The 14668-nt window shown below is 42.2% G+C and overlaps 1 protein-coding gene across 4 annotated transcripts in view; it reads right to left on the bottom strand.

Annotated features, from left to right (window-relative positions):
- The window catches only part of NEK11 (NIMA related kinase 11), a 275610-nt gene that overhangs the window by 39747 nt on the left and 221195 nt on the right, over positions 1–14668 (bottom strand). For all 4 annotated transcript variants that reach the window (XM_066245120.1, XM_066245119.1, XM_066245121.1 and 1 more), the window contains one exon: positions 6524–6617. In XM_066245120.1, the coding sequence (XP_066101217.1) occupies positions 6524–6617 (94 nt within the window). The remainder of the gene's footprint in view (positions 1–6523; positions 6618–14668) is intronic.

The following is a 14668-nucleotide window of genomic DNA, read 5'->3' as shown; positions in this document are numbered from 1 at the left end:
TGAAAGATTTCCATGATTTTATCTAGGGCCCTGATGGGTTCACAAAGAAATTTAAAATTTAACTGTTAGAATGTGTGATCCTGGCTGTTGTGATCTATTCCAAATAATATAGTTACTGGTTTCTAGGGGTCAAGCTACAGAATTACTAAATAGGGTTTGCTGAGAAACTCTTATAGAGGAGAGTATTTTTATTGTAAAAAGCCAGGCCACCTTAAGAATTATAGGAAACTGAAATGGGATTTTAATATATATATATATATATATATATATATATATGTATAATAATAGAAACAGAAATAAGCATATGTTTGTCCCAAGGACTATGGAAGGACATTTTACTTTCTCCTTACTAACAATTTAGAAAAAGTTAATATTACCATTACAAAGGGAAATTGCTAAGGCCCCTATAAATACTGGGGGCTACTTTATCTGTTCTTAACCCTACCCAACTAAGAAGTTGCATCCTACTTCAGAGTAAAGCATATGTGCAAATGGTAGAAATATATAATCAACTAATGATGATTAAATCATAACCTGTCTCTTGCCAATGAGTGAATATCGAGGGATGATATATATATTTTGGTAATCAAGTTTGCCCCAGTTAACCTAATAGGGTTAAATTTTTCTTAAAACCAATGATGCCCACATATCTTTTCCAGAAGGGTAAAATGTATTTAGAAGTAAATCAAATACTACACTAATTGGGAAAATAATAATTTTAAAGGAATTTCCATGAAAGAAAAATAATCTTGAGATTGAAGGTTTGTTGCAGGACATTCCAATGCAACTTTGGGCCTTTTTCAGTACAGATATTGGCAAGATTTGTAAATATTCTTTAAGATCTGATGCACTAGTAGCTGGAATTAAGACCATTTTACTAGATTACTTAAAGGGAGAATTTATAATTCTATCTATAATCCTTTGTAATTCTAGCTTTCCAGTAAAATAGATTTAGACAGAATCTCAAAGCTATAAATAAAATAGCTACTCCCAGACATCCTGTGGTTCCAAATCCACATAATCTATTACCAGCTATTCCTGTGGGTTGCCAATATTTTTCAATGATAATAAAGTCCTGTAGTGCCTATTTGAACACATCTGTAAAATAAAAGAACAGGAACACATCTTTGATTTCACCTGGGAAGGTTATAAATTTAATTGGATAGTAATGCCCCAGGGATATGTGGAGAGTCCCACCTACTGTCTTAGATACTAAAAGCTGATTTAAACAGTGCTGAATTTTCCAGAGATTTTGCTCTAATCCAATATGTAGATGATATACTTTATGCTCTAGAACAAACTGATTCTCTTTACCTACAATGAAATACTTGGGTCATTACACATTTAAAAATGGGACTGGGTAAAAAGCAAAGTGTATATGCTAAAACTTCTTTTACATCAGGCGGAACAAGATAGTTAACAGTTCATGGTATAAGAGGGTCTGTTGGCTCCTGCTCTGGGCGGATATCTGGCCTGATGACAAAAAAAAAAAAAAATAGCATAACCATAACCCTCACATTCCAAAGGCATGTTATCAGGTACATTATCATAGATGCAAAAGACAGCAGACAGGATTCAGTAAAGTAAGCATTGACCTTTGTTGAGAGAGAACACCTCCCTAGGATATGACTGCCCACCATAAACTGCTTTTAGTTATATATTCTATTGGAGTTCCAAAGGGGGGGTCCCCCACGAGTTCAAGGCATGGAATCAAATTGCAGTCAGATTTAATCAGCCTTATTCTGGTGGGTAACCATAAACAAGAATATAGATTGAATAAACTACTGTGTGTGTGTGTGTGTGTGTGTGTGTGTGTATTATAATCAACAAAGACTCATCAATTACACTAGAGGTCTGATTAAGGGAGTCGCAGAGTAGTTTGATCTTACCAGCTGAATGGCCTTGGAGAACCGACTAGCACTAGATATGACACTAGCAGAGCAAGGTGGAGTATGTGTTATGATTGAAACCCAGTGTTGTAACTACCTCCTGAATAACACAGCCCCAGATGGTACCATTACCAAAGTCTTATCACGGGCTGACCACCCTAGTAAATGAATTAGTCAAAAACTCAGATATAGATGACCCCTTCACCAATTTAATAAAACAACAATTTGGAAAGTGAAAAGGATTAATGACATGTGTACTCTGCCCCCCCCCCCAATAATTGTTATTGGAGTCTTGATTCTTATAGGATGCTGCATCTTCCCATGTGCTCCAGGCCTAATTCAGAGACTGATGTTGGTTATGGAACCAAGCAGAGCCTTCCCCCTTAATCTAACCAGATGCGAGTATTGAACACCGATGACCAGAGCCAACTTCTGCTTACTGAGTTTGAAGAAAAAAATGAAGACCTATAAAGAATAGGGGTGACTGAAGGAAAAACATCTTGTTTACCTCATGTTCTTTTCTTCAGTGGGAATTTCTCCAACCCCCTTTATCTGGTTCTCTATCCCCACCTCTCCCTTCCCCCTTCCCACAGCCATTTAAACTAGCCAATCAGGAAAGAGTAAGATTGTGCTGTCACCACCCCAGACAGTTGGGCAAGACCCAGCCTGGGGCCTGCATTAGGGACAAAAACAGAATTCACCCCCTGCTTGCGTGCTTGCTGGCCAGCTTTCACTAGTGGCAGGATGCCTCTCTGCAGAAGTTATTAAAGTTGCCTTGCTGAGGTATTTTGTCTCCACAAATCTTGCTTAATTGCAAGTCTAATGTTGAGCACTTACTATCTGCCATGAACTATCCTAAGTGCGTTTCATACATTCATGATTACAACCCTATGAGGAAGGGACCATTATCAGCCCCACTTTACAGGTGAGGAATCTCAGCCACAGGAGGCTGCGTAACTCGTCCAAGGACACATGCTAGTAACTATAAGCAGGAATATAAATCCCAGCAGCTGCTGTCCCCCATTCCACATCTTCCTCCTGATTACTATGCTAAGGTCTACTATAGGCCTGACACATATAATGCAATTGAGCCCCAGGGTCTCCCAGCTGAGGGACCTGAAGAAACATGGCAACATGCATTGCACCAACTTCTTCACAGAGCTTGTTTTCTCACAGCTGGAGATGATGAAGCCGTGGGGACACCAGTGACTGAGCTGGACGGTTTGTTCTCACCCAGATCCTACCTTCCTTGTGTAAAGATGGCTGTGAGAGGAACAGGTCTGGTAGGGAAATCAGGGATTCAGTTTTGGACTGCTTGAGTTAAAAATGCCTCACTAATACCCTAGGGGAAATGTCAAACAACAGGTTAAAATTCACATATTACTGAAAGACTAATGAATGGAAAGATATGATGAATGGGACTTTCTTAAAAGAATAGATGGGAGTTGAGATAAAACAAGGTGTCCCATGGGTTGATAATTGCTGAGCTGGCTGAGGAATCATTGGGATTAATAATACTATTCTGACTACATTTGTGTATCTCTGCAACTTCCCCAAGTTAAACTTTTAAAAATTCAGAAGGACACAGCATCACTTATATAGGATACCACTAATAAATGCATAACTTGTATTTAATCATGAGGAAATATCAGACAAACCCAAATTAAGAGACATTCTACAGAAGTGGCCTGTATTCTTCAAACATGTCAGTATCAGGAAAGACAACGGATAGCTGAATAAATGACAGAAGAATAAATGACACCACAGTAACTAAACACAATGTTCCTGGTTTGTATCAGAAAAAAACAAGTGCTATAAAGAACATCATTGGGGTAATCTGCGACACTTGAATATAGATAGATTAGTATATTAAATAGTACATATCCATATGAAATTGCTTAAATGTATAATAGTTTACTGTGGTTATATAAAAGAATGTCCTTGTTTTTTGGAACTGAACACTTAAGTGGAAGAAAGAATCATGATGAATTAAATTTATTCTCAAATAACACAGGAATAATAATTATAATTTACAAATTAGATAGATGTAGAGAGATTATATACATGTGGCAAAATGTTAACTGGTGAGACTTTGCTATAGGCTTGATATTTTTCAAAATAAATTTTTAAAAAACTAACATGATTAACCTAATGTAATCAATGTCCCTAAAATACATCTCTTGAGTTCCCTTCCCTATAAATATTTTATTAAATTGAATTATACTGGGTGACACTGGTTAACATACAGTGTGTCCGTAAAGTCATGGTGCACTTTTGACCGGTCACATGAAAGCAACAAAAGACAATAGAAATGTGAAATCTGCACCAAATAAAAGGAAAACCCTCCCAGTTTCTGTAGGATGATGTGGCACCATGTGCGCATGCGCAGATGATGACGTAACACCGTGTATACAGCAGAGCAGCCCACGGCCATGCCAGTCGAGATGTGGATGGTACAGAGGAAAGTTCGGTGTGTTCCGTGGCTCGCTAAATTTGAGTCCATGACCAAAGTGCAACGTGAATATCGGCACGTTTATAACGAAGCACCACCACATAGGAATAACATTACTCGGTGGGATAAGCAGTTGAAGGAAACCGGCAGTTTGGTGGAGAAACCCGTTCTGGTAGGCCATCAGTCAGTGACGAGTCTGTAGAGGCTATACGGGATAGCTACCTAAGGAGCCCTAAAAAATCTGTGCTTGAGTCCACATCGAACTGCACTGAATAGGTATGAAACTGGGAGAGTTTTTCTTTTATTTGGTGCAGATTTCACATTTCTAACATCTTTTGTTGCTTTCCTGTGACTGGTCAAAAGTGCACCATGACTTTATGGATCAGGTGCCCAATTCTACAACACATCTATGTACACTGTATTATATGTTCTTTCCCCAAGTCAAGTCTTCATCCATCACCATATATCCACCCCCCATACTCCCCTTCACCTTTCCTCCTTCCCTATAGACTTTTAATAAAAAGCTATCTGCTTTACTCTTTAGTGCTGAGTTCCAAATTGAGGTGAATTTTCTTTAAGGGAATTTAAGAATGCCTCTTGCAGGTTTCGGTTTCACAGGCATATGTCACTTACTCATCACAGCAGGCCAGCGGGGGCGGGGGGGTGTGCCGCTGGCGGACTACCCTTAGCCGTCAGCCAGTTTGGGGATCACTTTGGCTGCAGAATGTCTTGCTCAGTCACAGTCCCTTCCCAGGGAGGCCTATATCCAGCCCTGGATTAACCTGCGGTTGTAACGGCCTGGCCCTCCCACTGCAACTCAGGACAGTTCTGCAGGGCTGATCCAGCGTCAGAGCTCTCTGCCGAGTCCACAGAGGCCTCCACTGAGACGAATCACAGCCTGACTGCCCCTGTGCCCAGTCCACTTCCTTGCCCTTCCTGCCTCTAGGTGCGGGACTCAGGAAGCCTCCCTCACAGACTCCCTGCACAGCAACCCCCATCTCAGCCTGCTTCCTGGGGACCCCGCCATGGCAATAATAAGAGCATGGCAATGTTTGTGTATCTGTGAGTTAACAGTTGCTTTCATATTTAATTAATTTATTTAATTCCTTCCTTCCTTCCTTCCTTCCTTCCTTCCTTTCTTTCTTTCTTTCTTTCTTTCTTTCTTTCTTTCTTTCTTTCTTTCTTTCTTTCTTTCTTTCTTTCTTCTGCAAGAGAGCCAGAGAGAGGGATGGATAGAAATAAAAGGGGAGAGATGATAAGCATCAACTCATAGTTGTAGCACCTTAGTTGTTCATTGATTGCTTTCTCATACATGTCTTGACCAGCAGTAGGGTGCTCTAGCTGCGCCAGTGACCTTGGGCTCAAGCCAGCGACCATGGGGTCATCTCTATGATCCCACACTCAAGCCAGCAACCCCATGCTCAAGCCAGTGAGCCCGCACTCAAGCCAGATGAGCCCATGCTCAAGTCTGTAATCTCAGGGTTTTGAACCTGGGTCCTCAGTGTCCCAGATGGATGCTCTATCCACTGTGCCACCACTGGTCAGGAAAAAATTTTTACTAAATTTATTGGGTACATTGGTTAATAACATTATATAGCTTCCAAATGTACAATTCTATAATATATCACCTGTATATTACATTGTGTGTTTACCACCCCAAGTCTGGGGCTGATATAACAACATACCACAGGCTCAGTAGCTTGTAAACAACAGAAATTTATAACTCACACTTCTGCAGACTGGGAAGTCCAAGATTAAGATGCCAGCATGGTCGCCTTCTAGTGACAGCCCTCTTCCTGGCTCATAGCCACTGCCTTTTCTCTGTGTCCCCCCATGGCGGAAGGGGCTAGGGGCCTCTGTGGGCTCTCTTGTATAAAGCCCTGACACCGTGCATGAGCACTCTTTCCACGGTGTAAGCACCTCCCAACGGCTTCACTTACCAGTACCATTACCTTTGGGAGTTAGGATTTCAACACACGAATTTTGGGGGGGGGGGAACAGTCAAACCATAGCAGGTGCCTTCGATGCAGATTCAGGTCTTTTAACTGAGCTTGTACAATTCTACCCACTGCTGCATCTAGGAAAGCACAGCTGCTAGCACAGCATCCCGTGATGGGATCCCAGCCATTGTCAGTATGTTCTAATACTGCCTCTCCCAGGGGTCGGGCAACATACTACTTACTCCTTCATGCGTTGCATCTTGGTCCCAGCCATCACACTGTTGAAAACTGTTGGTCCTGCGGACATGTCTGGGACTGTGGCGGTGGTCCTCGTATCTGCAAATCAATGCACAGCCTTATTAACTTCATCAGCGCTCCGGCATCTTTAGGGCAACATTCAAGGGCAATCAGAAAACAGAAGCTAATCCACCTTTGTTACAAGGTAATGCCACATTAATTTAAGAGAAATTCAATCATGTCATGCACATCAAAGAGATTTATTCCAAGTGACAAGATTATTCACACTTTTAATATGCACAAGGAATTCCAGGACCAAGCTGCTCTCAAAAAGGATTAAACAGAACACGATTGTTTAAAAGATTGGCTTTTTAGGCTAGAAAACTCAGGGAGCAATGTATGCACAGAAAAGAAGTCCTTCTTGGGGATTCTTCAGCTCGTTTCCTTCAGCAGGTGTGGATATTTCCTTCTGATGACAGCAGAATTTTTGCTAAATAAACTTAGTTTTCCCTTTACTTTAACCTCACATCTGAGCATTAGCTTTTTTGCCATGGAAAGCAAGATACTGACCCGGAGGTCATCTGCAGCCTTGAATTTCAGCAGAAGGAGCAGAAGGCCAAAGTTGGGTTCAGAAGGTAAAGAGCTGTCAGTGAACGCTATCAAATCTGCTGAGCGAGCCACAGATTTTACTGAGATGCCCTGGAGGCTCTTACAAAACATATTGTAAGAACTGGAGAGAAGGAAACAGTCCACCAACTGAAACAGCACTGCTTTCCTCTGTGACGCTACAGCTGGCCCCCGAGCCAAGGATCAGGCTAATCCAGGGCCCTTCTTGGAGGTGGGGCAGAGTCCTCTCTGTGTGTTCCTTAGGCCTCCCATAGGGTGCCTTACACCCCCTAGGAAAGAACTTTGAACACCCTAATATTCATTTATAAATTATATCCATGTAGTTGCTATGTCGGAAAAGGGACCTGTATTGCCATTGGCCGCCGCCATGACTATGCAGGTTCTCATTGGATTTGGGCAGATGGTAAAGGAACTGTGGAGCCAGAAAACGGTGGGCCATTCTGTTTATTAAAGTTTCCTAATGGCGGATGAGCAAGCAGGCAGGGAAGACCGCTTCCCTCTTTCTCAGGACTCCCAAGCCCCTCAGCACTCCGGACTCCCCGGACTCACAGGCCTCCACCAGCCTCAGACCTCTCCAGCAAACCAGCTGGGCAAACAATCGCCCCTCACCATGAATGCAGGCAGTCTGCAGTTTGCAATCTGCCGCCCTGAGGGCAAGCACCTGCAGTCTTCCATAGACTGCACACACAGACACACAGACACACACACACAGACACATAAACACAAACGGCGCTGCCCCGAGCCAATGAGCCAATTAGGCAAAATACAAGTGAGCAAACCTAACTCACTTGTTTCACACTTGAAACACATTGGTTTGCCCAACAGGGCCTACATTGTGAAATTGCCACTCATTTCCCAACGGATTTCATATAACACATGACTGATGACTTAGGAACACATAAGGAAGTGTGAGAGCCAAATCCCACTCTCTCTCTCTCCTACTCTCTCTCTCTCTTTCTCTCTCTCTCCATCTGATGCCATGCAATAAAATACAGTAAAGTACACTGCAATACAATTATTGGAAGCCTTCCTTGATTCCCCAAGGCTTGGGTAGTTGGTCCTCCTTTGTGCTTGCATAGCACCAATAAGAGTACTGTTCACTCTGTAATGATGCAACTACTATTGATTTTTCTCGTTCTCCCACCAGACAGTAAGCCCCAGGCGGGCAGAACTGGTTCTACCTGATTCCCTGCTGCAGTAAGTGCCCAGTGCACACCTGCACTCTCTCCACCCAAGGGACAGCTCTACATGCTGTTCATTTTTAACTTGATGTTTATTTACATTTATAAACAAATTATAAATTGTCTATTCACTTAAATATAAATTTGACTTTATACTTATATATTTTTTAAAAAAATAATAAGTTAAATGCAAATTCCAGTATTTTTCACATACAGCCTTCTTTTGTATACCCTCTTGGGGGCATCCCACTTTGAACTTGCTTTCATAGATGTCGCTGAGGTGAATACTCCCCCCAGCCCTCTGTCTGAATCTCTGATCTTTCTTCAGGCTAGATCCTTTGATGCGAAATGACCGGATCAACAGGTATAAACTTTGCCGAGGGCAAATTACAATTATTTAAGTGAATAGCCTCTCCTACCTGGAACATCAGCAGTTACTCATTCACATTAAGACACTAGTACCAATGATGGGTTTGTTTCACTCCCAGAGGTGCCCCCCTCCTCACCGAGAGGAAGCTGCCCCACATCAGCTGTCACCAGACAGCAGCCTCATCCGCTTCCCCCTCCACGAAGCGCTAGCAGGACAGCTGCTGCTCTTCAGGAAGGGCTTTGGGAGTGGGCGGAGGGAGGTGGCAGGGGGTCCATTTTATATTCAGGTTGGTTGCTTTCTATCATCACCTTTCCTGGAACCTGAAAAATTATTAAAACAATAACCAAGCACACCGTGCTAAGTAACATGCATGCTCAATCACAAGTTGTGCCGAGACTGATGAAAGGTTGAAGCTGCAGTGCCCAATCCACTAGGGAAGGGGACAGCCTGTTGTCAATGTCCCGTGTGAGATAGCCGACAGGCTAAACCCCTTCCCAGGTCTATGGGTGGGCACCGGGGACAGCCAAACTGGAAACACAAGGCTGGTGTGTTCCAAAAGGATTGTTTATTTAAAACACCTGGGTGCAAATCTACCGAGACCAAGCCAAAACCCGTGTTGGAAATGGGGAGGGTAGCAGTACAGTTTTTGAAGGTTAGTCAGGGGTCTTGGAAAGAGCGGCTGACGTCACTGCCTTTATAGGTACAAGGTAATATTTTTTCCTATGTGGATTGGAGCGGCACCACAGCTTCTCCAAATTGTTTATCTCCGGGCTCAACTGTCTAAAGTCCTGGGCTAGTTCAAAAGGTCTCTCCTCCCTCATGGGTTTACACTGCCCTGGGAATGGAGGCGGGCTGACCTATCAGAAGACTGCTATCAGAAGACAGCAACTCTGGCCCTGAAGCTAGGCTTTTACAAACTACTATTATGATTTAAACTCCCCTAATCGTCAGGTACCTTCCTAATGTAAGCTTTCCCTGACATTGCTGCGAAGATAAACTTTATGCTACATTTCAAAGTGAAGGCTAGAAAGCCATTAAGCCAGAGAATAGCAAGCAAATTAACTACAACCTCACAGTGGGGGAGGAAAATGTTCTGTAGAAGTTGGGTGAGGGGAATTTGAGTTTTAAAGGGGGCTCTGGCTTTAAAGGTGCCCTGAACCCAAACCTTACAACTGAAGGGAAGGTGCTGCTCTCAGCCTCTTCCCCAGACACAGGGGGCAGGTCCTGAAGGCTTATGCAAATAAAGGTCAAAGCCTCTTCCACAGCGGCAGTTTATTTTCATCGGCCACTGTTCCCTCAGCAAGGCTCTCATCATTGGAAAAGATGGTAAACCTTGAACCCAAGAGTGGATGGAGAACAGGGCAAACAGAATTTCGAAGAGTGGGGCTGGCAAAGCTTGGTGCAGAGCAATTCCTTTTCCAGCGTTTCTTATGGCCAGCCTCTCCCGCTCCACCCCACCTTCTAACATGAGCAGCCAGTTGCTTTACATCACAGAAAAGGACAACGTGTTTCACAATCGTGATAAAGACAATTGAGCTAGAATCATAGACGTCACGATTAGTTCACTGAATCCCAGAGTGTGTTCTAGACCAGTGTTTTCAGTCCTTGGGTCTATAATCCTCAGACACCATCAGGGTGGTTAACTCTTTCACAGACTTGCATGGAACTGAAAAACACTGCTTCTCAAACTTTGTGATACGAATCACCCAGGCCATTGTCCTATGCTACCATCTTCGACCTGACAGCCCAAGGAGTCTGTTAAAATGCAGGTTCTGACTTAGTGTTGGTGGAACCTGAAATTCTGTATTCCTTTATTTCAATTGGGTTATACTGGTTAACAAAATTATACAGGTTTCAGGTGTCCAATTATTTCTTTTAATTTTTTAAAAATTTTAGTTCTTTTTTCTTTTTTTCAGGTGACCAATTCTACAGCACATCTCTGTACAGCATATGGTGTGTTCACCCCCCCAGTCATCTTTGTCCCTCTCCACCTCACCCTGCAATCACCACACTGTTGTCCATGAGTTTTTTCTCTTTTTTGTCCTTTTTCGCTCAATCCTTCCACCCCTCATCTAGTTCCCCTTTGCCGATGAGAGATACAATGGCTACTCAGCTTCCATCCCTAGAACAACAATGCAGGCCCGGAGGAGGAGGAAGGGATCGAAACAGGACATTCTCATCCCCCACTGTGCGGTTATAGTTCATTTGCTTGCTATTCTTTCTTATGGGCTTCCTGGCCTCCCCTTTGAAATGCAGCAAAATGTTTGTCTTCACAGCAGAATCTGGGAAGTATATTTAGTAGCAAACATTTGGGGGGAACCTGACCTCAAGGTTAGGAAAGGAGAAGGCCAGTCCTGAAAGGGGCTAACTCACAAATCTTAAATTTTTATCTTGTCTCCCAGCGAGAATGTCAGATGGACCGGTAATAGACCTACACCAATTAGACCTGTATTAACTTATTGAGAAGACATTCCTCCCAAATGAGGCCCCCACCTCCTTCCCATATTCAAGTAGGTGACCAAGGCCACAAACCAGGATATGTGAGTCCGCCCCCAACCCCTATATCTACCACTGCCTCCTGCAGCTCGGGGCTGACACCCTTTGCTGGTCTCAGTCCGCTTGCACCAGGCATTTTTAAAATAAATTTTCCTCTTGGAACACACTAGCCTTGTGTTTTCAGTTCGGCCCACGGTTTCTGCCTTGCAGCCGACAGCTGTCAGTCTGCTCTCTCTCTGAGTCTGTCTCTATCTTGCTCAATAGTTCATTTTGTTCATCGAATTCTATATATGACCTCTAAGGGGATAGAATTTACTTGGGAAGGCAACACTTATATTGATAAAGATAAAGAGCAATCAAAGGGACCGAATGTTAAGAGGCAAATGGCTGGGACCAACAGGAAGTGCTACAGGCATTATAGAACATCAGGCAGAATCATCCTGAACTCTCTTTCCCCACCTGTGAATAACAGGATGATGAGGGTTATAACACTTAAAACTACTCCAAGGGGATGTTTTCACAATGATGTGAAACAAAAGGAGCCTGACCAGGCAGTGGCACAGTGGATAAAATGTCCAACTGGGACACAGAGGACCCAGGTTCGAAACCCTGAGGTCGCCAGCTTGAGTACGGGGTCACTGGCTTGAGCGTGGGATCATAGACATGATCCTGTGGTCACTAGCTTGAGCCCAAGGTCGCTGGCTTGAGCAAGGGGTAACTCACTCTGCTGTAGTCCACCCCTACCCCACCCCCATCAAGCACATATGAGAAAGCAATCACTGAACAACTAAGGTGCCACAATGAAGAACTGATTCTTCTCATCCCTCTCCCTTCCTGCCTGTCTGTCCCTATCTGTCCCTCTCTCTGTCTGTCTCTCTTGCTAAAAACAAAAAACAAAAAACAATATGAAAAAACATTAAGTGACTAGAAATGGTGTTTCTTAAGAACGCAGATCATAGCTCATAATAGTAACATTTTCAGGATCCCTCCTACTTCTACAGTCTTTTACCAGGAAATCTATTTTCCCTGAAGGAGTGACAGCTTGGTGATTCTGATATTTCACCAGTAGAAAGCAGTTCTCCTCTCATTTCTTACAAAATTTCCCTTTACTCATTTCAGTTGTTAGACAAATGACCTTGATCTTAAAAACCTGCGTTTGCCCTCCCTGCTAAGTAAGCATCCTACTTACTTAGTGGGTAATAAAGAGCTGATGCAGGGACTGCTGGGATGGATATTTTAGCAAAGGAGCTCTCACGCAAGCACCTGGGACATTGCTTACTCAGGAATCCTCGCAGACACTGCCCTTGGTGTACAGTACAAGCAGAACACTTCACACCTAACCTCCTTTTAACCCTCCTCTTTCTCTCAATTGCCTAAGGAATACCTAGGAAATAACTGTGATTTGAAAACACTCCTCTTAGCCCAAATTATTGCAAACACATGTTCTCATCGCTCCTTTCTCCTACTCCTTAGAAGAGCACATGATCAAAGATTGGCCCCTAGGCCCTAGGGGTTGCAAACTTTTTCTCTAAAGGACCAAGTAGTAAATATTTTAGGCTTTGCAGGCCATACAACCTCTGCTGCAACTACTCAGCTCTGCTGTTGTAGCATGAAAACAGCCACAGGCCACAGATAAATGAATGAGTGTGGCTGTGTTGCAATAATAAGCCGATTTGGCCTATGGACTGTAGTTTACCAAAACCTGACCTACTGGTAGAGAATCATCTTGATTCAGAGCTAGCGGTGACTGTAAATCTTTTTTATATATATAATTTTTAAACTTTATTTAGAAAACTAACTTTAACATGGTGACATTGATCAATAAGAGTACATAGGTTTCAGGTAAACAATTCTATATCAGTTGAATGGTTGACTATATTGTATGCCCATCACCCAAAGTCAAATCATTTTCCATCACCTTATATTTGTCCCTCTTTACACCCTTCCCCCCCACCACTTCCCCCATCCCCTACCCCATGGTAACCACTTCATTTTTATCTATGTCCATGAGTCTCAGTTTTATATCCCACCTATGTGTGAAATCATATAGTTCTTAGCTTTTTCTGATTTACTTATTTCACTCACTATAATGTTCTCAAGATCCATCCATGTTGTTGTAAATGTCACTATATCATTTCTTGTGGCTGAGTAGTACTGCATGTACCACATTTTCTTTTTCCAATCCTCTGTCAAGGGACACTGCGATTGTTTCCATGTCTTGGCCACTTTGAACAACGCTGTGAAGAACATGGAGGTGTGTGTGTCTTTATGTACTAACATTTTCAAGTTTGGGGGGGGTAGATACCCAGTAGAGGGATTGCTGGGTCATATGGTAGTTCTGTTCTTAATATGAGGAACCACCATCCTTTCTTCCATAATGGTTGTACTACTTTACGTTCTCACCAGCAGTGAATGAGGAGGGTTTCTTTTTCTCCACCGCCTCTCCAATATTTGTCATTACCTGTCTTGTTGATAATAGCCAATCTGACAGTTATAAGGTGATATCTCATTGTAGTTTTGATTTGTATTTCTCTAATAGCTAGTGAAGATGAGCATCTTTTCATATATCTGTTGGCCATTTGTATGTCCTCTTGGAAGAAATGTCTGTTTAGGTCCTCTCCCCATTTTTTAATTGGATTGTTTGATTGTTTGTTGCTGCACTTTGTGAATTCTTTATATATTTTGGATATTAACCCCTATGGGAGCTGCTGTTTGAAAATATCTCTCATTTAGTTGGCTGCCTATTTATTTTGTTGTCAGTTTCTTTTGCTGTGCAGACCCTTTTAGTTTCATATAGTCCCATTCATTTATTTTTGCCTCTACATCCCTTGCCTTTGGGGTCAAATTCATAAATTATCCTCTACAGCCAAGGTCCATGAGCCTGGTACCTATGTTTTCTTCTATGTAATGTATTATTTCAGATTTTATATTTAGGTCTTTGATCCATTTTGAATTATTTTTGTGCAGGGGAACAAGCTGTAGTCAAGTTTTATTTTATTTTTTTGCATGTGGCTTTCCAATTTCCCCAGCACCATTTATTGAAGAGACTCTCTTTTCTCCATTGTGTACTTTTGGCACCTTTGTTGAAGATGATCCATATATATGTGGTTTTATTTCTGGGCTCTTGATTCTGTTCCATTGGTCTGTATGTCTGTTTCTGCCAATACCATGCTGTTTTGATTATTGTGGCTTTATAATATAATTTGAAGTCAGGTACCTATGGCTTCATTCTTTTTCCTCAGGATTGATTTGGCTATTTGGGGTTTTTTATGGTTCCATATAAACCTGGTAATTTTCTGTTTTATTTCTTTAGAAAATGACATTGGGATTTTAATAGGGATTGCATTAAATTTTTATATTGCTTTGGGTAATATGGCCATTTATATTATGTTGATTCTTTGAATCCATGAGCATGAAATATTTTTCTATTTCACTGCATATTTTTCAATTTCTTTCAATAATGTTTTGTAGTTTTC

Source organism: Saccopteryx bilineata, chromosome 10, assembly GCF_036850765.1.
Source record: "Saccopteryx bilineata isolate mSacBil1 chromosome 10, mSacBil1_pri_phased_curated, whole genome shotgun sequence".
Lineage (NCBI taxonomy): Eukaryota > Metazoa > Chordata > Mammalia > Chiroptera > Emballonuridae > Saccopteryx > Saccopteryx bilineata.
This window is presented reverse-complemented; position numbering and strand designations above follow the sequence as displayed.